Source organism: Gigantopelta aegis, chromosome 1, assembly GCF_016097555.1.
Source record: "Gigantopelta aegis isolate Gae_Host chromosome 1, Gae_host_genome, whole genome shotgun sequence".
NCBI classification, from domain to species: Eukaryota; Metazoa; Mollusca; class Gastropoda; order Neomphalida; family Peltospiridae; genus Gigantopelta; species Gigantopelta aegis.
This window is the reverse complement of record NC_054699.1, coordinates 5,221,925-5,249,176: the sequence shown is the minus strand read 5'-3', so window position 1 is coordinate 5,249,176 and position 27,252 is coordinate 5,221,925. Positions and strand designations below refer to the sequence as shown.

At 37.0% G+C, this 27,252-nt stretch overlaps 1 protein-coding gene across 4 annotated transcripts in view; it reads left to right on the top strand.

Moving 5' to 3' along the window:
- The window catches only part of LOC121369722 (guanine nucleotide exchange factor DBS-like), a 199,628-nt gene that overhangs the window by 147,587 nt on the left and 24,789 nt on the right, over nt 1-27,252 (top strand). For all 4 annotated transcript variants that reach the window (XM_041494800.1, XM_041494786.1, XM_041494779.1 and 1 more), the window contains 11 exons: nt 9,950-10,141; nt 12,069-12,260; nt 15,264-15,527; nt 16,639-16,841; nt 17,858-17,924; nt 18,672-18,787; nt 22,001-22,070; nt 22,300-22,395; nt 23,969-24,061; nt 25,992-26,120; nt 26,281-26,487. In XM_041494800.1, the coding sequence (XP_041350734.1) occupies nt 9,950-10,141; nt 12,069-12,260; nt 15,264-15,527; nt 16,639-16,841; nt 17,858-17,924; nt 18,672-18,787; nt 22,001-22,070; nt 22,300-22,395; nt 23,969-24,061; nt 25,992-26,120; nt 26,281-26,487 (1,629 nt within the window). The remainder of the gene's footprint in view (nt 1-9,949; nt 10,142-12,068; nt 12,261-15,263; nt 15,528-16,638; nt 16,842-17,857; nt 17,925-18,671; nt 18,788-22,000; nt 22,071-22,299; nt 22,396-23,968; nt 24,062-25,991; nt 26,121-26,280; nt 26,488-27,252) is intronic.

The window sequence follows — 27,252 nt, the reverse complement described above, 5'->3', positions numbered from 1 at the left end:
CCGCTACATTTTTCCATTAGTAACAAGGAATCTTTTATATGCACCATCCCACAGATAGGGTAGCACATACGACAACCTTTGATATACCAGTTGTGGTACACTGGCTAGAACAAGAAATAGCCCAATGGGCCCACCGACGGGAATCGATCCTAAACTGACTGTGCATCAAGTGAACACTTTACCACTGGGCTACGTCCCGTCCTTCCACCAAGGAGGCTCGATCCTACAACCCAAACACCTCAAGCGAGCACTCTAACAACTGAGCCACAAGATCACAGACACAATTATAAAATGTGCTGAGGTGTTGTTAAACTACCATTCCTTTCCTTTCCAACCAGTCCCTGTAGTGACTATATATCCTTGACCTCCATTCCCACTTGGCCATACATGAAGAAAAGACCTAAACTTAATCTGGTATCATAAACCATGTAGACAATCAGTTACTAATAAAACACAGACCGTTATGGTTCACCAAACTAGAGTTTATGATCAGCGAGAATTAATTCTCCACAATTCTGGTTTCTTCTCTTAGACTGTATAGATCACTGGTGGGGGGGGGGGGGGAAGGGGGCATGCATGTGCCCCACACTTTGTAGCAGCAGCGATGGTTTATGTATATTTATACATGTATGTATATATATATGTGTGTGTGTGTGTGTGTGTATGTGTCTGTGTGTGTGTGTGTGAGTGTGTGTGTGTGTGTGTGCGCCCCTTCGCACTTTTTGGCACCTTCCTATGCCCGTGTAGATCAAATATTTCATCATGTTTCACATTAAAATCTAATAGCAAGTTACAAACAATAAGCTGAATACAATCATTAATACAAATATTATTTTTAGTTCCTGGTTTACTGTACAGCTATACAAGTACAATATATTCTGTCAGATTTAATTATCTACATCTCATTTTAACTTGGAATTTAGTATGTTTTGATACATGTTGGTTAATCTTGGTGTAAAACTACTGTGAGTAGATGAAATAACTGGCTTATTATTAAGACTGATTATTGCTTGTGTCAGTCTATCAGCATTTTCTTATTCTTTGAAGATTATTTCAGTCATGTCTATTGCTGGCTGATCCCAGAGCTATATACAAGTCTTTACAACACAGTGGTAAATTAAGCCATTGGATTTAAGGTGTGTAAGTCTTATGGGATATCTTACAAAAAAGAGAATATAGAGATCAAAATAATAGTGATATGTGAAAAACGAAAAACAAAGCATTTTTAGATCTATCAAGTGAAATAAAAATTCACATTCTAAAACCACCCGTAAAAATTGCAATTAATTTTTGTTTAGAGAGACAGATGTACATGTATGTACATTAATTATCTCACCTCCTATTTACCTTTTGGTTATATTTTAATTGAATAATGCTCTGAAATACATTTCAGATATCCTAATTTTTCACACACTATTCCAAACCTCCCCTCACCCATGCATGCTGTCTAAATTACTTCCAGCAGGCCATATTTTTTCTTACCAGGGACTATATATTTTATTTTGATTTGCCATTTACAAAAAAAACAAAAACAATAAAAAACCCACCACAAAAGCACAAAAAATGAACAACAGCAAACCATTTTTTATTCTCATTTCAAGCCGTGAAATCTTACGACACACACATTTAATCACTACATAAATTTGATTGATGTGTTTCTGTTTTCGACCTCATGACTGCATCATGCAAGGCTTAAAAGTGATTTCTATTTAAGACTGACTGGCTCTGTAAGTCAATGTTGGTTAACTGCCTTACCTGGCAGGTAACTGACTTCCTCACTGAAGGAATTTGTTTGACTTCCTCCATGAAATCCTCAGATTAACGGCCGTTTGGCACGCAACAAGTCCAGATAGACTTGAAAGAGAACCTATACAGGCAGAGATGTTTAGGAGGGGACTGTGAAATGTAGTTAACCACTGACAGTTGACCTCCGTAATTCTGGCACAACACATGGGGCGAGACGTAGCCCAGTGGTAAAGTGCTCGCTTGATGCACGGTCGGTTTGGGATCGATCCCCATCAATGGGCCCATTGGGCTATTTCTCGCCCAGCCAGTGCACCACGACTGGTACATTAAAGGCTGTGGTATGTGCTAACCTGTCTGTGGGATGGTGCATATAAACGATCCCTTGCTGCTAATCGTAAAGAGTAGCCAATGAAGTGGCGACAGCGGGTTTCCTCCTTCAATATCTGTGTGGTCCTTAACCATATGTCTGACGCCATATAACCGTAAATAAAATGTGTTGAGTGCATCATTAAATAAAACATTTCCTTCCTTCCTTCCTTCTGGCACACCATCACCATTTACTGTCGTTACTACCTGTAGCAGCTTAAAAACACTTTAGGAAATAGGTATTAATTACTATAATAATAATAACAAAAAATCGATAAATTCTGTTTTAAAAGATTTTGTTTTCAGTTTGTTTTTGTTGAAATGAATTTTTGTTTTGTTTAGCGACACCACTAGAGCACATTGATTTATTAATCATCAGCTATTGGATGTCGAACATATGGTAATTTTGACCTTCTTAGAAAGGAAAATCGCTACATTTATTTCCATTACTAGCAAGGGATATTTTATATGCACCATCCCATAGACAGGATAGCACATACTACAGCCTTAGATATACCAGTCGTGGTGCACTGGCTGGAGTGAGAAATAGCCCAATAGGTCCACCGATGGGGATCGATCCCAGACTGACCGCGCATCAAGTGAGTGCTTTACCACTGAGCTACGTCCTGCCCCCTCTTTGATGATTACATCTAGGTTGTTTGTCCTTTGTAATATTTAAATAAGTATGGTGTGCAATCATTTGGATAAAGGTTCAGAGTGGGACATAGCCCAATGGTAAATTGCTCGCTTGATGCACGTTCAGGCTAGGATCGATCCCTGTCAGTGTATGGACCCATTGGGTTATTTCTCATTCCAGCCACTGCACCATGCAAGACCGGTATATCAGAGGCAGTGGTATGTGCTATCCTGTCTGTGGGATGATGCATATAAAATATCCCTAGCTACTAATGGACAGGTGTAGCTTGTTTCTTCTCTAAGATTATATATCATAATTACCAAATGTTTGACATTCAATAGCCAGTGGTTAATATATATCATATATATAATGTGCTCTAGTGGTGTCATTAAACAAAACATACATTACTATTGGACATAGGTATTTAATAGCAAAATGAGTGTTCTGGCTTATGCATCAGTGGATCCAAATCTTTGTGGTTAACCTATATTGATAGACTAGTACATTTTTAATTTAACTGATTTCATGGCTAGTGGATTTTTATAACAATTCTAGAAGTCCTGTGTATAATAAAGACATTATTGTTCCAGTGTCAGATGGTCTGATTTAAAAAAGACATTACTGTTCCAGTGTCAGATGGTCTGATTTAAAAAAGACATTACTGTTCCAGTGTCAGATGGTCTGATTTAAAAAAGACATTACTGTTCCAGTGTCAGATGGTCTGATTTAAAAAAGACATTACTGTTCCAGTGTCAGATGGTCTGATTTAAAAAAGACATTACTGTTCCAGTGTCAGATGGTCTGATTTAAAAAAGACATTACTGTTCCAGTGTCAGATGGTCTGATTTAAAAAAGACATTACTGTTCCAGTGTCAGATGGTCTGATTTAAAAAAGACATTACTGTTCCAGTGTCAGATGGTCTGATTTAAAGTGTATGTGTGGTAATATTTTCTATAGCACAGATCTCGGTTAATAATGTCACTGACAGACCATTGTTGAAGACAATAGAGGTGCACTAAAACATTTAAAGACTGACTTCATGTTATTGTTTATCGTTCCTTAGCAAACTATTGTAGTTTGGTGAACCATATCAGTCTGTGTTTTATTAGTAACTGATTGTCTACATAGTTTATGACACCAGGTTAATTCTAGGTGGGTTTTTTCATGTGTGGTCATGTGGGAATGGAGGCCAAGGATATAGTCATTATAGGGACTGGTTGGAAAGGAAAGGAACAGTAGTTTAACAACACCTCAGCACATTTTATAATTGCTCAGTCAATAGAGCACTGAGGTGATTGGGTTGTAGGATCGAACCACGACAGTGGACCCATTCTCTGATTGGTTTTATTTCCCATCCCAACCAGTACCCAACTGGTACATTTATATCAAAGGCCATGGTGTGTGCTGTCCTGTCTGGAAAAGTGTATAGAAGATGAAGGAAATGCTTTATTTAATGATGCCCTCAACACCTTTTATTTACTGTAATATGGCGTCAGACATATGGTTAAGGACCACACAGATACTGAGAGAGGAAACCCACTGTCGCCACTTCATGGGCTATTCTTTTTCATTAGCAGCAAGGGATCTTTTGTATGCACCATCCCATAGACAGAATAGCACATACCACGGCCTTTGATGTACCAGTTGTGATGCACTGGCTGGAGCGAGAAATAGCCCAATTGGCCCACTGATGAGGATCGGTGTATAAAAGATCCCTTGCTACTAATTTTAAAATGTATTGAATTTTCTGCATGTCAAAAATTATCAATTGTTTCAGATCCAATAGCTGATGATTAATGAATCAATGTTCTCTAATAGTGTCGTTAAACAAAACAAACTTTACTTTTATCTGGTGTCTCAACTTATTACGATATTGTCAAAACATTGCTTTGACTTTGTCTTGTGTAGTGATGCAAGTTTTATTTTGATAACTGTCTTCTCATTCAGATTTATACAAGGAAGGAAATGTTTTATTTAACAATGCACTCAACACATTTTATTTACGGTTATATGGCGTCAGACTATTTATCCCAGATTTATATACAAAAACATCATTCAAGAATTTCATCTTGGTCCCCAAAAAATTCATTTCTATTATGATCTGTTTTACTCAAGCTACATTTTACTAGCAAGAATCTTCAATGGTGAAAATAATTGCTTCAGATATAAGGATTTTAATTTTGTTTTTCTTAAAGAAAGATCTTTTGATTTATAAATGAAACCATGCATACACATGTAATTTAAGAAAACCTTTTGACATTCACCAAAATTGTTTCCAAATGTTGCAGCTGACACCTTCACACATTAAAGGCCATTTGTCAACTATTCATTAGCCAAAATGGAACCTTGGTCAATATTATATGTCACCAAATCACATTTCATGTAGCTTTTCCTAAACTGATTGCCCATCATAGCTGTCATGGAATCTGAAACAAGGGAACTTAAATGTCCACAGACAAATATTGGCCGGTTCGTTCTGTGTTTACCATCTTCATTAACTTGATATTTGTTTGAAAATGACTTGGGTACATTCGTATGTTTGAACGAACCTTTGTGGAAGGAGTTGTCTGTGTTTGATTGTGTATTTAAATGAATAATTGGAAGATTTCAACATAAGTGTTCTGGTCATACAATGACATAGCGGTTAAGTTCTCATCTTTATAGGGGACGTAACGTAGCCCAGTAGTAAAGTACTCGCTTGATGAGCGGTCAGTCTAGGATCAATCCCCATCAGTGGGTGCATTTGTCTATTTCTTGTTCCAGCTAGTGTACCACGACTGTTGTATCAAAGGTCATATGGTATGTGTTATCCTGTCTGTGGGATGGTACATATAAAATATCCCTTGCTACTAACAAAAACAAATTAGCAGGTATCCTCTCTAAGACTATGTCAGAATTACCAAATATATGACATCCAATAGTCATAGATTAATAAATCAATGTGCTCTAGTGGTGTCATTAAACACAAACTTTCAGCATGTGTGTTTTAGTCTTACAATGACATAGTGGTTAAGTCCTCACAGAGCTTCTAGAATTTTTATAAAATCCACTAGCCATGGGATCAGTGATTCTTTAAGACTGGTAGTCTCTGGGATCGTATCCCTGTGTAGGTTCTGGAATTGCAAGGATGTCATTAGCAAGCGGCTGCCAGACATTTGTCGCTTTCCATTAAATAAATGTTCACTTGGTATATCATTATAAAGAATAGAATAGAATAGAATAGAATAGATGTTTAACAACATCCCCGCACGAAAAATACATCGGCTATTGGGTGACAAACTATGGTACATGAAGTGCTAATTACAAAGAACACGTGCTTCCAGGAATTTTTACAAAATGTATTTTTAAAAATATAATTTGGGAATGTTGATAACCACATGATATATATTTGAAAGCCCATCCCTGAATGGTTAATATCAGCTGATAATAATATAATGATTGGTTAATATCAGCTAGTGCTAATATTTAAGATAATCTAATGAAATTGTGTTAAATTGTTTTCACAATTGTATACACATAGGTGCATAATATATGCATAATACCATGTGTCTCTAAAGGGACATTCCTGAGTTTGCTACAATTTTTAAAAGATGTTATCGATTAACAGAGACTTTTTAACGATTGTAATTACATATCAAATATATTTTTCTGCATAAAATATCAGTGGGTATTTATTAAACATGTTTCTGATCGTTCTAATATTTGTACTAGGTTAAATTTCATTTCATTTCCTAAAATATAGTTTTTTCGTACGTACAAAATTATATGAAGACAAAATCCAGTTTGGGCTTCTTAGAAATATTAAGATGACCAGAAACACATTGAATATACAGACATTGATATTCTAAACAAGAAAATATATTTAATATGCAAGTTTAATCGTAGAAATATTTTATGAGTCAGAAAAATCTTACAATGCAGCAAACTCAGGAATGTCCCTTTAATCTGTATGTGTATACATACAGGTACCTATAAACTGTAATGCATAATCCGTAACGATCACTTTCTATTACAAACCGGTTGAGTAAATTCTGTTTATGAATCTCCATATGTGTGCACATATATGTACATGATCGTGTCTGCATATCCTATCACTGAATTATGTATTATTTATTCATATACAAATATTGATATATATATATATATGAATATGGATTATTCTATCACATCATTATGTAGTATGTATACATATACAAATATGGATTATGGATAAATGGAATTCTATTAAATTCTCAACTTATTTTCGTGCTTATATCCAATTAAAGTTCAAGCATGCTGTCCTGGGCACACTGACACCTCAGCTATCTGGGCTGTTGGTCCAGGACAGAGGGTTAGTTGTTAGTTGGTTAGTGAGAGAGAAGATGGTGTAGCGGTCTTACACCTACCCACTGAGTCGGTAAACCTCACTCTGGATGGAAGCTGGTACCGGGCTGTGAACCCAGTACCTACCAGCCGTAATTATGCCCAATGGCTTAATGGCACTGAGGCCAGTTTCCAAATGAAATTTATGCTTTAGTCTGTATGTTATTTGTGCCACAATCAGGCTCTATGACTGTGTATTTTGCAAGAGTTGGTGTGTACTAGTATAATGTTATTGGTGTGTGTTGTTTGTAATGGACATACTCTATTTGTTATACTCTTATTCTGTGTGTGGTATTTGCAGTAGATATATTCCATACACGCTACTTTTAGCAGACTTTCTCTGTTATTTTAGTCTATGCATTACTGTGTATGCTATTTTGAAAAGACTTAGTCTGTGTGTGCTATTTTCAATAGACTTAGTCTGTGTATGCTATTTTCAATAGACTTTGTGTTTGCTATTTTCAATAGACTTAGTCTGTATATGTTACTATTTTTGAGCTTAGTCTGTGTATGCACCACAGCTGTTCAAAGGCCGTGGTATGTGCTTTCCTGTCTGTGGGAAAGTGCATACAAAAGATCCCATGCTGCATTAGAAAAAATGTAGCAGGTTTCTTCTGATGACTACAAGTTAGAATAACAAATGTTTGACATCCAATAGCTGATGATTAATTACTCAATTTGCTCCGGTGGTGTCGTTAAACAAAACAAACTTTTAGTCAGTGTATGTTATTTTCAATAGACTTAGTCTGTGTATGTTAGTTGTAATAGACTTAGTCTGTGGATGTGATTTTTTATGGACTTAGTCTGTGTATGTTATTTTTTTATGGACTTAGTCTGTGTATGCTATTTGTAATCCTATGCCTCCTCGTGTGGCTTGTATTCACCGCAGATTTCAATGAATGTGTGAAAGGTGTTGGAGTATGTTTGCTGGTGTAATGTACTTGACCGCGAAATCTGTGTAGCTTGGTCCCCATTGTTTTGACACACTCACCACATCAGTTTGATTTGCTGCTAAAACTAACACCCTCAAACTGCTCCCACTGTTGGAATGAGCCTGGGTAAACATTTTCAGTAAATACTTTAATTGGGACAGTGATGCAAAGGTTCAAAATATGTGACCGTCTATGGCAAATCTAGGTCAAAATATCTTATAGGAAATTACATGTAATGTCAATAATTTAAGTAATTAACACAAAATTAAATAAGTAATATAAAACATTATTTATACTTTTTGCTTGCAAAACATATGTGCTATGGATATTCTGAAAGATATAAAATATTTGTTTTTAATATTAATTACTAATTATTAACAATCCCAATTGCACTATAAGACAAAGGCAAATTAAAAAATAATATATATTATTAAAAGCAGAACATTTAATTTTATTTCAACTTATGTTCATGCTTATATCCAATTCAAATTCAAGCACGCTGTCCTGGGCACACACCTCGGCTATCTAGGCTGTCTGTTCAGGACAGTAGGTTAGTTGTTAGTTGGTTAGTGAGAGAGAAGAGGGTGTAGTGGCCTTACACCTACCCATTGAGCCCTTACGAACCCTATACCTACCAGCCTGTAGTCCGATGGCTTAACCCCTGCGCCACCGGAATGCAATAGCCAATGAAACGTCTGTGAAATGGTGCATATAAAAAAATCTCTTGCTGCTAATGGAAAAATGTAGAGTGTTTCATCTGAAGACTGCATGTATGTGTCCGAATTAACAAATGTTTGAAATTCAATAGCCAATGATTAATTGATCAATGTTTCATCTGAAGACTGCATGTATGTGTCCGAATTAACAAATGTTTGAAATTCAATAGCCGAAGATTAATTGATCAATGTTTCATCTGAAGGTGGCTTTAAACAAAATAAACTTTTTAATTTTTTTTTTTTTTAAATGGCCCATGCAATATCAGCATTTGTAATGTTCATCTTTAGGATGGGGGATGGATATGCAACAAAGAATAGTGTTTGATACATGTGAAAATGTTGATAGTTGTCAATGACCACTTAAGATTGATCTAATCCAGCAGTTGTCCTTGAGAATGTGTGAAGGTTTGGTTTAATGGAATGTTTTTCCTTCCAAAGACAATAGAGAAGCCTTTCTGCTTCACATTTAGAGTGTGCTGCTAAATTCTTCCTTTGAGAACAGGAATTAGTACATCACAGCCACTGAAGCATTATGCAGCGTGTCAACAGGATAAATTTTCAAATTGAATCACTAGAACAATGTGATATATGTGTGAATGATGCAGTGCCAAATCTGGGCCAATCATGTTCAGATAACATAGCTTCTGCAAGATTATTGACCAGTTTGTTTTGTTTACTATTTTCTTGATTAGGCTTTTGAATGTGTGTGCATCTGTCTTAAGTGAATGAAATTGTTTGTTCTTAGCTGTTTTGTTTTTTTCTTTGTTTTAAGAAGTTTAATTACGTGGATTTTAAATGATTAAATACAGATATATTGGACAAACAATAGTATTAAAATCTTAAGAATGTATTGCATTTTGATAAAAAAAAAATCTAAAATCCTTAGCAGAAAAAAGCTATTAAGATGATTTTATTTATTTTATTTTATTATTATTATTATTTTTTTTTTGGACATTTTTTTAAACTACCTATAGCCTGATACATGTATTTAAAAAATTGATGTTTTGACTGCAGCTGATCTTTTAGTCCTCTCCTGGTCTGGAGGGCTACAGATTTCATCTCCATGTTTCTCCCACATATAGTTTTCCGGATGTTTTTTACACAGTGCCTCAAGATAATAGCCGATGATTAATAAATTAATGTGCTCTAGTGGTGTCGTTAAACAAAACAATTTTTTTATATTTCACAGAGGGACCTGACCCTGGCCGAGAACATGCGTTCAAGCGGGGAACAGCTGATAGCCGATGAGCACTATGCGGTCGACTGCATTCGACCCAAGTGCATGGAGCTGCAGCGCATGTGTGAACAGTATAAAGAGTTGCTACGGCGACGCAACGAAATCCTCATCAAGTCGCAGGATCTTCATGATAGACTGGAAAAGGTGAGTAAAGTTATTCTCAAGCCTCAAAAAAATAAATTATGTGTTTGCGGTTTCCTGATCTACTTTAAAGTTGTGTACTGGTAGCGACCATGAATTGTTTTTAAACACACATATGAAACCTAAAACACACTTCTTCCTTTTTTTCGTTCTCAGTTACTGTTTCACTGACACAGTTTGTTGTGAAAACAAACTGAAATTCGTATCTCCATTATTTTATTGATACACATGTATTTGTTGTGGGCAAAATGGTCAGATTTGTAATGGAATCAGCTATCAAATGAGTATTTGGCTAATCTAGGAAATGTATAGGGTGAGCCTTAGTAAGGACTAGTGACTTTCTCATTTAATTTCGACTTATTTTTGTGCTTACATGTATATCCAATTAAGGTTGAAGCATGCTGTCCTGGGCACACACCTCGGCTATCTGGGCTGTATGTCCAGGACAGAGGGTTAGTGGTTAGTTGGTTAGTGAGAGAGAAGAGGGTGTAGTGGCCTTACACCTACCCATTGAGCCCTTAAAGGTAGACTAAACTCCAACAAGAGCCTTATGTGTTGGAAAGATGCATACCCGGACCACCAACACATACTGACACTTTAAAGGTAGACTAAACTCCAACAAGAGCCTTATGTGTTGGAAAGATGCATACCCGGACCACCAACACATACTGACACTTTAGCAAATGAAAAACGCGTAATTTTAGAATTAATAAAAAACCGTGATTATTCCTGCTAACTGGGGGCAGCCATTTTGTTTCATTTTTGTGACGTCCGGTGGTATAGCTTGGGGCGAAGTGACGTCAGCTCAGGTCCAACTCTCTATTATGCACAGTGTAAACAAATGCTCTAATTTACGACAAGGCGCTTCGCTTTCATCAACCTGACTTGTAAAACAACATAAATGACTTGATAGTATAATAAACTATTTAACTAAATATATTTCAGTTTGCATCAATATAACGAAATGTATACGATGAGTATTTTTTTCTTTTAAAAAATACAAAGAAAAAATGCATATTATTCGGCCTATTGGTAGGATACGTTCGAGCAAAAACGACCACTCACGATACCCAAGTGATAATTTTCTTTTCTCTGGGACTACGTAATTGTTCAGTTCTGTGATTTTAGATGGGAAAGTCTACTTAATCAAGGGTTTTACAGAATTATGTACAGTAATAAATCTGGTAAAGTCCATTACGATTTGAGGTTATCACACAATACCCTGTGATCTTAATAGAAGAGGCACGTCTTTTTAGTGTGTCTAGGGACTGTCTAAATATACACCAATTAAGCAAGAAAACACTCCAACTATTATTTCAGTACGTGGGTTAATTTATATACAAAATATAATACAGTTATTTCAACACTTTGGCAATGGTGGTTTATTTTGTATTTAAAAATAAACCACATATACACGTTGCTGTGTTACTGGGATAGATATTATTAAAGAACATTGCGATGCATCCGCAAAAATCAGGTATGTTTTGTTTCTTCAGTTCGAAGACTAATTCCTAACGTGACACGTTAGGTATTACGTAACCACCAGCTCGCCAGAGGGCGTATTCACTGGGATGGTACAAAATGGCTGCGCCCGTTATATTTAATAGCCGTCACATTTAACCGTTTTATTAATTAAGTATACGATTATACTTGTTGATATTAAGCAATAATGTGCATTGTGTATCATTGAATATGCACACCAGTCCAAAAGCCTTGCTTTAGCATTCCTTTAAGAACTCGCTCTGGGTTGGAGCCGGTACAGGGCTGCGAACCCTGTGCCAACCAGCCTGTAGTCTGATAGCTTAACCACTGCACCACTGAGGCTGGTTGTGAATTTCTCAAACATTTGTCGAACACTGTTTGCAATAACCCAAAGATTGTTTATAGACATGTTCATTATTTTCAATCAACATATATGTTAATATTTCAGGCTAACCGGTGGTGTAACCGTGGCGTTGACATGTTGGCCAATCAGCCGATAGAACAGTGTCAGACCCAGGTGGGGGCGGACAAGGCGTTGCGGGAGATTGAACACTTCCTGGGTACAGTTCGCGATCTCAAGCTGAGCAACCCGCGGGAATTCCATCAAGCCTTTGACGGCATGATGACCACAGAAACACGGGTATGAGAAAGTAGATTACTTTTAGAATACCACTTCAATAAACACCTAATATACATAAAAAGTAAGACTTGTAATTATTAATGAACACTTCTAAACAACAAATGATAAATCCCAGTCAAATTCAAGTCTGCTACTAAATGGTCTGATTACAGTCCTCTACATTGCGACCAGTATTCATTTGGCCACTAAAACATTTCATACTCAGGGCTTCTAGAATTTTTATAAAATCTTCTAGCCATGGGATCAGTGATTTTAAAAATGTAATAGCCAGAATTAAAAATTCACTAGCCCTACTTTACTTTAAGATAATTTTACTAATAGTAATAATCAATATGTTACCTAAAGAGGGATACAGCGATTAAAAACACTAAGATTGGGAGGGGGGTTGGGTGCAGGATATTCATATCTACAAAATAGACTTAAATTTGGCAACTTTTTTTCACTAGCCATTGGGCATGGCAATAGTAGTTATTTACTAGTCCAACATTGAATATCACTAGCCGTGGGAGTGGGGCTACCATAATCTAGAAGCCCTGATACTATCTATATAAAATTACAAGTAGGCACCATCTGGCTCCTACGTGGAAAAGTTAACGTAGAGGGCTGCATTAATTTATTTTAAAATCATGTGATTCACTTTGATAACAACATGGTATGGTTTTTGGGAGAGGGTACGAAAATTACAGATTCTTACTATTCACTGGCATGTTTACCTACATGTACCTCTAGCTGTATTACAATAAATAATTTAAAAGAACAAAATGTCACGAGTCATTCTGAACCAATCCTAGCCAAATTCACGCCATGAACAATGTTTTTGTCATGAATCATACATGTAGGTTAAATTTTACAAAAAATATTTTTAGAAGTTACTTGTAATCAATTTGTTTTCTGGTTTTTAAAATTATTTATTGTCCCAGAACTCATGTCTAATGTCAGGGTTGGGGCCCTGAATTCCTTACATAGTGAGGCATCCACACAAGCACGCATGCATGCATGCACTCATGCACACACACAGCATCAGAAAACATTATACATACAGATGTACTATATACTACTCAAAAGAATTTAAGGGTCAGACGATATTTTCGACATTATTTTCTGAATGTCAATTATATTAGCTAGACCATAATGTCACGCATGGTATTGTTCCATTTTGATGAAAGTGGGTCTAAGCAACCCATAAATGAATTAAAATCCACTGTCATTAACACTGTGGACTAGTTCTAATGGCGAAAACATGCTTACATTTGCACGTAAATTAAGGTGAAAGTGAAAGGTCTGCTAAGTGCCCATAACTTGCTTTTTCACAAAGCGCTTCATTTGCACGCTTTGCACGTGTATTCCATGTTCCCAATGCTGAATTTCCGTATAATTGGAGCTTGCGTTCGTGTACGGTGCACACTCCAAATTCGACAATGGTACGACTTCAACTGACTATCGAAGATCGAGGAAGGGCTATTGCTTGGCTTCAGGATGGCAATACGCAAAGAAATGTTGCTCTGAGACTTGGTGTCAGTCAGAGTGTCGTTGGCCGACTGTGGCAACGGTACCAAGCAACGAATTCTGTTCGAAATCGTCCACGTTCGGGAAGACCCCGAAGCACTACAAATAGAGAGGACCGCTATATCACCAATATGGCTCTACGTCAACGCACAACCACTGCACGCCGATTACGTGACAATCTGCGGACTGCGACTGGAACTCGAGTGTCTGATCAAACCATACACAATCGTCTGAGAGCCAATAATCTACGCTGCCGTCGCCAGGCTGTTCGACCACCACTCCTACCACGTCACAGAACGGCCAGACGTCACTGGTGCACGCTTCATCTGCAGTGGCAACGTGTTCAGTGGGGTCGAGTGATGTTCACTGATGAGTCCAGGTTTAGTCTCCAGTTCAACGACGGTCGGGTTCGTGTCTACAGACGTCCTGGGGAGCGCTTCGCTGACGTTAACGTTAGACAACGTCACCGGTTCGGTGGTGGCAGCGTCATGGTGTGGGGCGGCATCTCTATCCACCACAGGACCCCCCTCTATGTGGTGGATGGCAATCTGAATGGAATCCGCTATCTGAATGAGATTATCCGGCCGTTGGTTCTCCCAGGCCTTCAGCAGATTGGCGGCGGGGCAGTTCTGCAGGATGACAATGCCAGACCCACCGCGCCAGGGTGGTAACGGACTTTCTCAGACAACAAGGTATCGCCAGGATGGATTGGCCAGCATATTCGCCTGACTTGGCCCCAAAAGAGCACGTCTGGGACGAATTAGGCAGGAGAGTTCGGGATAACCATGCCCCTCCGGCCAACCTTCATGATCTGGGTCAACTTCTTATGGCAGAGTGGCAGGCCATTCCCCAAGAGTTCTTCAGACGTCTGATCAACAGCATGAGGCAACGATGTGTCGAGTGTATTTGCGCCAGGGGTGGATTCACACACTATTAAACGAATGTTCTAATGTGTAAAATCCATGTTTGACAACCTTCAACTTTGACAGCATGTCATGTGACTTTCTTGTATACAGTGACGTTTATTTGTGGTTTTTTGTAAATATGGAACAATAAATAAAAAATTTGGTGTGGTTTACATCATCAATCTAATACACTCTGAAACTTATTTGGTTATAAATTTTTGACCCTTAAATTCTTTTGAGTAGTATATTTTTACAAAATACATGCGTGTTCACACCAATGCACACACGCACACACCTTTAGTTTAAAAGTGGGGAGGTAAACCAAGTAAAACTAGTTGATAAAAAGAGAAGGGGGAAAAAAGGTAGAAACTAGAAAGATAAGAGGAAGAAGAAGAGAAAAAAACTAGCTAAAATTATAAAATGACATTACTAAAGAATTATCAAAAAGTCTACTGGCCTTTAATTGATTAATTTTGTTGACTGTATATGTTATCATTTGACATCCAGTAGCCGATGATTAATAAATCAATGTGCTCTAGTGGTGTTGTTAAACAAAACTTCTCAACCTTCTGTGTATGTGATCTACCTGCAGGCCGTGGTACAGCAGGTGCTGAAGCGGATTGAGGACGTTCAGAAGATGTGTGAGAAGAGAAAGGAAAGTCTGCGCAGTCTGGCGTCCAAACCATCGCGGTCACGCCCCGTGCAGCACGTGCTCCCCGAACCCATGCCACCACAGACGCCGGCCTCGACGGGTTACAATGGCTTCGACCAGACTGACCTTGACCCCGAGGTCAGGAGGAAGGTGTTACTAGAAAACAATAAAAGAAGTCCCCTTTCGCTGGAGAAATCGGCTAGAGTGAGTATGTTAGACTTGCACTTAACACAAGATGTGGACCACTTTGGGGAATCGGTGAATGCCCTCCATAACTGTTTCTGTATGGAAACAAACAAATAAGGGAATACATGGTATTTGAGACCAAAATTAATTTGCTGTTATAGTAGTTATGCCTGTATAATTAATTTTCAGTTACATTCATTACAATATAACATCATCCCATTGGTCCAGATGTAGCAAAAGGAGTGTGTTCAATTCTCGATGAACGTAAAAATTACCTCGTCAGGGAACGTCATATCTGATCATTTTATATGGGGAAGTTGTCTTATTGAGCGTTATTGTTTATTGACTCAAAATAATTTAAAATAAAGTAAGAACTTTTATTGTTATTATTAGCAAGTATGATTCAAATTTACTTGTAAGTATTGTCTTTTATTTCTTTTACATTCATCGGGGTATGAACAAGAAAATAATCTGCAAACTTATGTGAGAATACCCTGATGAATGTAAAAGAAATAACAGACAATCCTAAAATAAATTATAGATGTAAGGTGTGATCGTATGTCAGTACTGTGCGATACGCTGCCACCAACACAGTTAACTTCCTCATACTATGGATGAAGGTTTTGGTTGCAGTCAATATTTGCAGTTACTATTTATGTGTTGCCATATATATTTAATGATCATATCGTCGGCACTCTGATGAAGGGGCGAATATTCAAAATTTAGAAAACTGACATAAAGTCACTTTTTACATTGTTTGGGCAGTGTGTTTTGATTCTCAAAACAACAACTTGATATTTTACTTCTTTAATTAGATCATTAATTAATTAAATTTTGACAATGAGGCAAATGCTGAAAAAAGCCCTTAATGTTATCTGACGAACAGCCGAATTTACATTCGTCCGTTTGTCAGAGAAGTGGTACTATATGATAAGTGCATGTATTTAACCATGTGCATACAGGTTATATGTTTCCTTCTGTTATTGAGTTACATACATCTGAAATGTATACACAATGATCATCTAAAATGAGCTCTATACCTTAAATTAACAGCCACTACATGTATTTAAATCAGTTGTTTTGAGATTTCCTTTTTTTCCTGACATTCCTTTCTTCTGCTGTCACGTAGCACCGCGTGTTTGACAAGTCGGACATCCAGCACCCGATCCACATCAACTCGCCTGCCTACAGCAGCAGTGCCAGCAGCAACAGCAGCCTCGCCCACATGTCAGATATCTCCATGGCAACGGACTCAAACACACAGCGCAGTTCATACTCCTCCATGTCATCTTCATCCCTGCCGGAGATTGACACCCTGCAGACCAAACGCAGGTCAGTGTTAAAGGCGCACTCTCTGACATATTCACTGTAGGGGATTTGTTTTAGCTAATAGGGGCCAGGAAGTAGCCCAGTGATAAAGCCCTCTCTTGATACACAATCGGTCTGGGATCAGTCCCCGTCGGTGGGCTATTTCTTGTTCCAGCCAGTGTGCCACGACTGGTATATCAAAGGCTGTGGTATGTGCTATACTGTCTGTGGGATGGTGCATATAAAAGATCTCTTGCTACTAATGGAAAAAATGTGCCATGTTTCCTCTATATGACTATATTTCTTGCTTTAGCTTGTGCACCACGACTGGTATATGAAAGGCCGTGGTATGTGCTATCCTATCTGTGGGATGGTGCATATAAAAGATCCCTTGCTGCTAATCGAAAAAGAAGCTCATGGTGAGGCAACAGCAGACATCCAATAGCCGATGATTAATAATGTTCTCTAGTGGTGTCGTTAAACAAAACAAACTCATGAAGAGGCAACAGCAGACATCCAATAGCCGATGATTAATAATGTTCTCTAGTGGTGTCGTTAAACAAAACAAAGTTTAACTTTAACTCTCCTATATTTATTGTATGGTATTTTTAACTAATATGATGTTTGTGGATTGATAAAGAAAAATTATTATATTTACAATTTTTATTTTTGTCTCTTCTTTACAAAGTGAAAAGGCAAAATATAGGTATTACTTTCTTGACAGTGGCAGCAATTATGTCATCTAAATGTTAAAGTGTTATGTTAAGCTCCATTTCTCAACTGTATGTAAGTCCTAGACCAATCAAACTTGGTTTGTAGTTGTATGTATTGATGTCCATCAAAATGCAAAAACAAAAATTAATTGACTTTAATATTGCAAGCTATTGTATAACTTCTATATCCAATCATATCATTATATATTAATTATGCTTTGGGAAATTTATTTGTTCCTAGTATGTTATATATATATATATATATATACCAAGGTGTTCTATATGTGAGTAGTCATTATTTTCAAATGCTTTACTCTTCAAATTCAGACATGTTATGAATGAGCTGATCGAAACGGAAACAACCTATGTGAGGGAACTTGAAGAAATATACACTGTATGTACAGGTTTGAAATTAACATTGTATTACATACATGTGCAATAAACACAGTAATGTACATGATAATAACCCTCTGAAAACTTCATCATTCATTTCTGAATTTACACAGTAAGTTCAGTAAAAAAAAATGACACATATCTCCAACATTATTAAATATTATTTTAAATTTTAATTCTGAAACATTTTATCACCTTTTCGAATTCAAAGTAGTGTGCAGTTATATTGAAATATATCTGTATATGAAGAGTTCATTTCTAGAATGCAATGCATCCGTTTACATCATTTTGAGAAAACCATGACTTCTCTGCATCATGACAGGATATATTACATGAAGTACAGTTTTAAGATGCTGGTCAATGGATATGGGTTTTGATGTAAACATTATTATTGTTTTGCTGAGTTGTACCAACATTGGAATACTTTCACTGTTAACTTCAAAATATGAAAATTGGCGTATATCACATTTTGGAAATAAACTTTTCATATATTTTAGGAAAAATTCTTGTCATCTTGTTATTGTAAATATTTATTGTACAAAAATGTCTCATATGCTGTCATCTGAAAGCCTCAGTGTATTCAATAAATGTTTCAAACTTTCAGAGATACACATTATCAAAAACGTATTTAAGCAAGACCAGAGAATAACGGTTACATGTATATCAAACGTGTTTAATAAATATTGTATGGAGCAAATATTGAAATTGAGAATGATATTACATGTGTTTTATTGGGTTTTTTTCCCAGGGATATTATTTGGAAATGAACAACCGATCCATGCAGCATTTAATTCCACCCGAATTAGAAGGAAAGAAAAATATTCTGTTTGGAAACTTAGAGCAAATTTATAAGTTTCATAAAGAGTGAGTTTTTGAGTTAATTACATTTTATATTATAGGTGCCACAGTGCTATTAATTCTTTTTGATTAAATATAAGAGAGAGAGAGAGAAAAAGAGAGAGAGTTAGAGAGAGAGAGAGAGAGAGAGAGAGAGAGAGAGAGAGAGAGAGAGAGAGAGAGAGAGAGAGAGAGAGAGAGAGAGACACACACACACACACACACACACACACACACAGACACACAGACACAGACAGACAAACAGACAGAGACAGACAGATAGAGAGAGAGAGAGACAGACAGACAGACAGACAGTCAGGGAAGGGACAGATGGATGTTGATTATTTATCTCCACAGATAGAACATTGTAATAACGAAATTATGTGTTTATACATTACTGTATTATGAATTACTAGGTTACTTTAAATATAATTATACAGTGAAACCTGTCTAAACCGGACCTTGAACATATCGGAATCCTGTCAAAACCGGCCAAGTTCCATGGTCCCGAATTTTTTTGCTATTTAAACCATGTATAAAAACCTGATAAAACCGGAACCTCTCAATTCCGAAAACCTGATTGATTTTTCGCTCAGAAATGTTAAATCCTTAATGAATTAACCTGAACAAACCGGCGGTCTCAGCCCAGAATAGCAGACAGAGTAATTAATGCTTGATTGTTTCCAATTGTACTGTCTGAAACTGTCGACTTCTTCTCACCTTCAAACACATGCCCGCTACTCACGCCTTACGGTTTCCGCCTTTGATTTGGTCAGTGCAATTTAACATTGAAATACAGGCACAGTTAGAGTAAAATGATAGAAAAAACTAAACTTCAAGTAAAATGTACACACGTGACATAATATTTTATACACTGAATAAACACTAATAGGGAATTTTATCATTTCTGCAATAGAAACGAGAGATACACACACTGAATTTTGCTACACTTTACTAAATTAGGAGAAAAAAAATGTCACGGCCACCACAGGCTAAACGTAGGCATGTAGAATTATCTTTGAAGGTAAAATTTGACTTGATTAAAGATTCACAATCGCTACCAAAATTAAGTCAAAAGGATTTGGCAGCAAAGTACGGAATTGGTGTTTCTACTGTATCAGACATTTTAAAGAAGAAGACCGATTATATTCAAGAATATGAAAGTAACTCTAGTGCCAAGAAAACGCGGTTCAAAACAAGCTGCAAATATGACGAACTCAATGAACTGATATGGAAATGGTTTCAGCATGCACAAGCAAAGCATATCCCTATATCCGGACCAATCATTCAAGAAAAAGTTTTGAAATTTTCATCTGATCTGTCGATTCGTGATTTTAAGGTATCTAACGGGTGGCTAGAAAGCTGGAAGTCGCGTTTTTCAATTCGACATTTCAAGGTCAGCGGTGAAAGTGCCGGTATAGATAGCAACGTGGTTGACGATTATAGAGAGAGAATTCCGGACATTGTTTCCAGTTATGAGCCGGAAAATATATTTAACTGTGACGAAACCGGTCTTTACTGGCGTGCTTTACCCGACAAGACCCTGTCTGCTAAAGGCGAGTCGACCAAGGGAATAAAAAACTCAAAAGAAAGGTTAACTGTTATGTTGGCTTGTAGCGCCACTGGAGAAAAGTTGAAGGCACTCGTCATCGGGAAAGCAGCGTGACCGAGATGCTTCAAAAATGTGAACATTAATCAGCTTCCTGTGATTTGGGAATCAAACCGTAAGGCATGGATGAATGGAAAGTTGTTTGAAAAATGGATTAAAAATGTGAACATACAAATGAAAAAACAGGGCAGAAAGATCTTGATGTTTCTGGATAATGCGACTTCTCATGCCCAAATTGAGCTTTCAAACGTAACACTGAAGTTTCTGCCACCCAACACAACGTCGGTGCTCCAACCCTTAGATCAAGGCATTATCCGTGCGTTCAAAGCCAGATACAGGAAACACCTGTTAAGAAACTTAATGGTTAAAATTGACACTGCCGACTCTGTGTCACAGTTATGTAAGGAAGTGACAGTACTGGATGCGGTACATTGGATATCGAGTGCATGGAAGGAGACACTGTCAGAAACCATATCGAAGTGCTTTCGGGCATCTGGCTTTCCAACCTCAACATCGACAAATATGGATTCCACCGATAATGATGATGATGACGACGGCGATGATGATGACGACATTCCCCTTTTACAACTGGTCAACGAACATCGGATGAATGTCGATTTGACCACTATTGCGACATTTGACGACCATTTGCCAATCGAGGATACAAGTGATGATTGGGAAAATGAACTTCTGAATGAATTCAGAAAATCAGAGGAATGTGATAAGAGCCCAAGTGATGACGAGAGTGAAAGTTGTTCCGATGAAAGTTTGCAACCCAACGGTTGTGAAATGTCGCACAATGATGCACTGGTTATGATTAAAAAACTTAGAAATTTTCCTCTTGCAAAGGATGAACGCTATTTAGAACACATTCTGAAACTTGAATCAATGTCTATGAAGATTGTCCTCAAAAGCAAATCGGAAGCAAAACAACAAACTGTGGACTCGTTTTTTAAACGTTGATCGGGTCCATGTTTTTGGTGAAAATCATGCAAGGTTTCGATAAAAACTAAATTATACTGAAACTTGTTTTGTTTTGTTTTTTGTTTTGTTTTAAAGTTAGTTCACAAATATATATATAACAAAATAGGGATACGGCGTGATGATTAGCCCTTGTTGCCTTTACCACATTCAGATTCATTCGGCAATTCTCGGACATGTTTGTTTTTAGCTACGAACATATCAGAGAATTTACGAAAGAAAGTTCTAGATCCATGGCAAAAGAAACTTGTGGAAACAAACAATGCATTAATAATTAGTAAATATTGCAGCACAATGTTATCATTAACTAAATAAATGATTATATAACTGTACGTTACAAAACAGGTTTATTGGATCAATCAAATCATTCTCGGGTAATTCGTTGCAAATTGCATGTCAAGGGCAATAACTCTGTTTTATAAAAACGCGACCCTCTAAACACCGGATCCTGTCTAAACCGGATAAATATTAGGTCACCGACGTCATCCGGTTTAGACAGGTTTCACTGTATATTTAATCAAATAATGTTAGTTATAGCAAGTCTGATAAGAACAGATTTCATCTTTGGCTTATCTCCCTTTTAACATAAAAGGAAATTAGTTCAAACCACGTTTTGCTCTAATATAATAAATTTTGTTTTGTAATTTTAGTGATTTTCTTCAAGAATTACAAAACTGCCGAGAGGTTCCAGCTAAAGTTGGTCGTTGTTTTATCAACAGAGTGAGTAGTTTACTCCATTTTCACCATCATTTTGTTTACAATCTATTTATTATTCCAAATACTAAATGTGTATAAAATATGACCTATTACTTGTTCACTACAATTGTTTGGGGCTTTTTTCTCCCAATTTGAAGGAAGCAAAACTCTTGAAGCTGTAGGTGCTATAAGAAAGTATCATTCATCATGTCTTAAATGCAGTAAAAGTGTCATTTTGTTTTTGTACCTCCAGAAAGAAGAATTCCAGTGGTACAGTGTGTACTGTCAAAACAAACCAAAGTCCGAAGCTCTGAGAACGAAGATTGGTGACAGTAACCCGTTCTTCAAGGTGAGATTACATTTGATAAGCCTGGTCATCCTTACAACAAAAACTAGACAGGTTTTTTTTACCCTAAAACAGACTGATATATCTAAGGCTGTGATAAGGGCATATAAATGACACCTTTCTGCTCATCAGATGGAGTAGCTTGTTTGTTGAAATGGAATCAAAATTCCATATGACGTAATTCCCACAGGCCTATAAGGTTATTATGTGGTGTTCCATGACTGGTATGTCAAATGCTGTAATACATATGTGTAAAAAGATCTCTTGCTTCTGTTAAAGACTAGCCTATGTGGTGATAGTGGAATTATTCTCCCTATATAACTCATGTGGTGGTGATGTGGATTCCAAGCAAAAATTCACATAACCAAATTTTCTCTTAAAACCCCTTAGATGGCAAAATCCCAGTTAAAAAATCTTGATCAGCAATCCCAATACAGGTTATCCTAAATTTTGTGCTTCTGTGTCATCAAATAAACATTCACTTGAGGTGCTTGCATCGCAGAATAGAACTACCTCGGGTGATCCATTCAACTGAAGGTATTTTTTCATTCTAACAAGTGCACCACAACTGGTCAGTAAAGTAAAGTTTGTTTTATTTAACGACGCCGCTAGAGCACATTGATTTTTTTATCTTATCATCGGCTATTGGACGTCAAACATATGGTCATTCTGACACTGTTTTTAGAGGAAACCCGCTGTCGCCACATAGGCTACTCTTTTTACGACAGGCAGCAAGGGATCTTTTATTTGCGCTTCCCACAGGCAGGATAGCACAAACCATGGCCTTTGTTGAACCAGTTATGGATCACTGGTCAGTGCAAGTGGTTTACACCTACCCATTGAGCCTTGCGGAGCACTCACTCAGGGTTTGGAGTCGGTATCTGGATTAAAAATCCCATGCCTCGACTGGGATCTGAACCCAGTACCTACCAGCCTGTAGACCGATGGCCTGCCACGACGCCACCGAGGCCTGTTACACAACTGGTCAGAGGCCATGGTATGTGCTTTTCTGTCTGTGGGAAAGTGCATATTCAATTCAATTCAATTCAATTCATTTATTTCTGTATATGAATTATACAGACATGAATAATAATAATAATATCAACATCAAGAAAAAAGGAAAACAATACGTGTTATAATAGTTACAATATCCTAGGACAATTATACTAGTAACAATATTTAACAAGTGACAATGTCATTAGGTAAATAAAAGATCCCTTGCTGCATTAGGAAAAATGTAGCGGGTTTCCTCTGATGACTACGAGTCAGAATTACAAAATGTTTGACATCCAATGATTAATTTATCAGTGTGCTCTAGTGGTGTCGCTAAACAAAACAAACTTTTCAAACAAACATTCTCAAATGTTTCTGTTTCATATTTGTTTGAAATGACATGATACATAACATTATTGTTTTAATGTTTTAATCAGTGATGAAAACTGCAGATATATCTTTTCATTTTGCTAATTTGTTTCTTAAATGATCATAGTTTTGTTATCATTTTCTCTAATTAGTTATGCAAAGCTACATGTAGGTTGTTATTTTTGTTCTCATTATTATGTTTGTTTCTCTGCAGGAGTGTCAAAGAAGGCTTGGTCACAAATTACCCCTCGGAGCTTTCTTACTGAAACCAATTCAGAGAATCACCAAATACCAGCTACTACTCAAGGTTAGTTGTTCTTCCTTTGGTAACCACTAAAACAACTTTTACTGATGCTTAAAACTGTTTCATGGTTGCAATAAAATAAAATATGTGCATATAGTAAGAGCTGACTCCCACTGGTTCTTCAGTATGAGAGGATGGAGTGAAAAGAAGAACAAACACAGATGGGAATGCACATGACCAAAGCTTACAAATCGATAACAATAATGACAACAATTTTTCACTGTCTTGTTTTTTTATAAATACAATCATGGTAACTGTTAAATTGAGAATGTTATGTCTTTCAATATTTGTAGATAATGGTTCTGAGATGTTATAGGAAATCTTTCCTTCTCCCCAAATTTGATCCCGGTAATAGAATGTACTTAACCAATCACAATATAGAACACACTCGCCATCAGTTTACAATGTATATCCTTCTCTATATGGTATGACAGTGTCAGGTTGACAGTTTACAATGTATGTTCCTTCCCTATATGGTGTGACAGTGTCAGGTTGACAGTTTACAATGTATGTTCCTTCCCTATATGGTATGACAGTGTGAGGTTGACAGTTTACAATGTATATTCCTTCCCTATATGGTATGACAGTGTCAGGTTGACAGTATACAATGTATGTTCCTTGCCTATATGATATGACAGTGTCAGGTTGACAGTTTACAATGTATATTCCTTCCCTATATGATATGACAGTGTCAGGTTGACAGTTTACAATGTATATTCCTTCCCTATATGATATGACAGTGTCAGGTTGACAGTTTACAATGTATATTCCTTCCCTATATGACATGACAGTGTCAGTTTGACAGTATACAATGTATATTCCTTCCCTATATGACATGACAGTGCCAGGTTGACAGTATACAATGTATATTCCTTCCCTATATGACATGACAGTGTCAGGTTGACAGTATACAATGTATATTCCTTCCCTATATGATATGACAGTGTGAGGTTGACAGTATACAATGTATATTCCTTCCCTATATGATATGACAGTGTCAGGTTGACAGTTTACAATGTATATTCCTTCCCTATATGATATGACAGTGTCAGGTTGACAGTTTACAATGTATATTCCTTCCCTATGTGATATGACAGTGTCAGGTTGACAGTTTACAATGTATATTCCTTCCCTATGTGACATGACAGTGTCAGGTTGACAGTATACAATGTATATTCCTTCCCTATATGACATGACAGTGTCAGGTTGACAGTATACAATGTATATTCCTTCCCTATGTGATATGACAGTGTCAGGTTGACAGTTTACAATGTATATTCCTTCCCTATATGGTGTGACAGTGTCAGGTTGACAGTTTACAATGTATATCCTTCTCTATATGATATGACAGTGTCAGGTTGACAGTTTACAATGTATATTCCTTCCCTATATGGTGTGACAGTGTCAGGTTGACAGTTTACAATGTATATTCCTTCCCTATATGGTGCCCCTGCGTGTGCTGTAACCTCACCGTGGTGCAGGGGTGTAACATTCTCTTTGAGAATGGCCAATACAGCACAAAATTAAGTTTAGAGTAAAATTCAGTATCCATAGAATTCTGTGATATTTGTGTTTTTGCACAGTTCTTTACACTGTGTTTGTTTAGGTCTTGAATTTTTATATTGATGTTGATCATCGCTTTATTTATTTGCATTACCATGGTTTGACACCCAATAGCCGATGTATTTTTCGTGCTGGGGTGTCGTTAAACATTCATTCATTCATTCCCTATATGGTGTGACAGTGTCAGGTTGACAGTTTACAATGTATATTCCTTCCCTATATGGTGTGACAGTGTCAGGTTGACAGTTTACAATGTATATTCCTTCCCTATATGGTGTGACAGTGTCAGGTTGACAGTTTACAATGTACATGTATATTCCTTCCCTATATGATATGACAGTGTCAGATTGATGTGGTGTTTGTGTTGCAGGAGATGTTGCGGTTCACAGGAGAAGACCGTGAATTGGAGAGTCAGCTACAGGAGGCTGTCGACACGATGCTGGGAGTCTTACGCTACCTCAATGACAGCATGCACCAGGTGTCCATCGTCGGATACAGTGTTAGTATGCATAACAATAGCAAATCATCAAACATGGTATACATATACATCTAATGAATTTTGTCATATTTATTTAGGAGACTACTTGAATATATTAATTGGGCACAATCTTGAAAATACAATGTAGATGAAACTGAAATGTGATTGGATTTTTTTACAGGAAAATCTTTCTGATCTTGGCCGTCTACTGATGCATGGCAGTTTCAGTGTTTGGACGGAACACAAGAAGGACCGGATCCGGGACCTGCGGTTCAAGGCCATGCACCGGCACATGTTCCTGTACGAACGCTCGCTGCTGCTGTGCAAGAAGAAGGAAGATAACCAGAACTCGGATGGTGCTAGTTACGCCTTCAAGAAAAAACTTAAAGTAAGGCCCTACTGAAATAATTACAAAATGTCAGCTGTTGAGTGATTTTCTCGGACGGTGCTAGTTACGCCTTCAAGAAAAAACTTAAAGTAAGACCCTAGCTACTGAAATAATTACAAAATGTCCGCTGTTAAGTGATTTACTCTATTCTCATTGGACGTGGCTTCTAGAATTTTTATAAAATCCACTAGCCATGGGATCAGTGATTTTAAAAATTACTAGCCACGATTACAAATTCACTAGCCCTACTTTACTTTAAGTTAATATAATTTCACTAATTAATAGTAATAATCAGAATTACACGTAAAGAGGGAGATAGAGCTTGAAAACACTAACACTTGGTGATGGTGGTGGCAGGATATATATATTTACGAAACAGACTTAACTGCAGCATTTAACAAAAACAATTTCACTAGCCATCGGGCATGGCAATAGTAGTTATTTACAAGTCCAACATTGAATATCACTAGTCATGGGAGTGGGGCTACCATAATATAGAAGTCCTGCATTAGATGATGTTGTCCTAAAACTGAATGTTGTCCTTTGATAAATCTCAAACAATGATGTCATTATGTCAAATGGGACATCATTATGTAAAAAGGTCATGAAAAGTATTAAATTTCTTTGCTATGCAATTTTATACAATTTGTGATAAATTCACTCAAAATCACAAACAATTCTTATATAACTGAAACAGTCCTTGGTTTTTGAAAATTACAGGTGAGTGTAAAATCGCACACCTCAATATGCTAAGGCGAGTGAAAA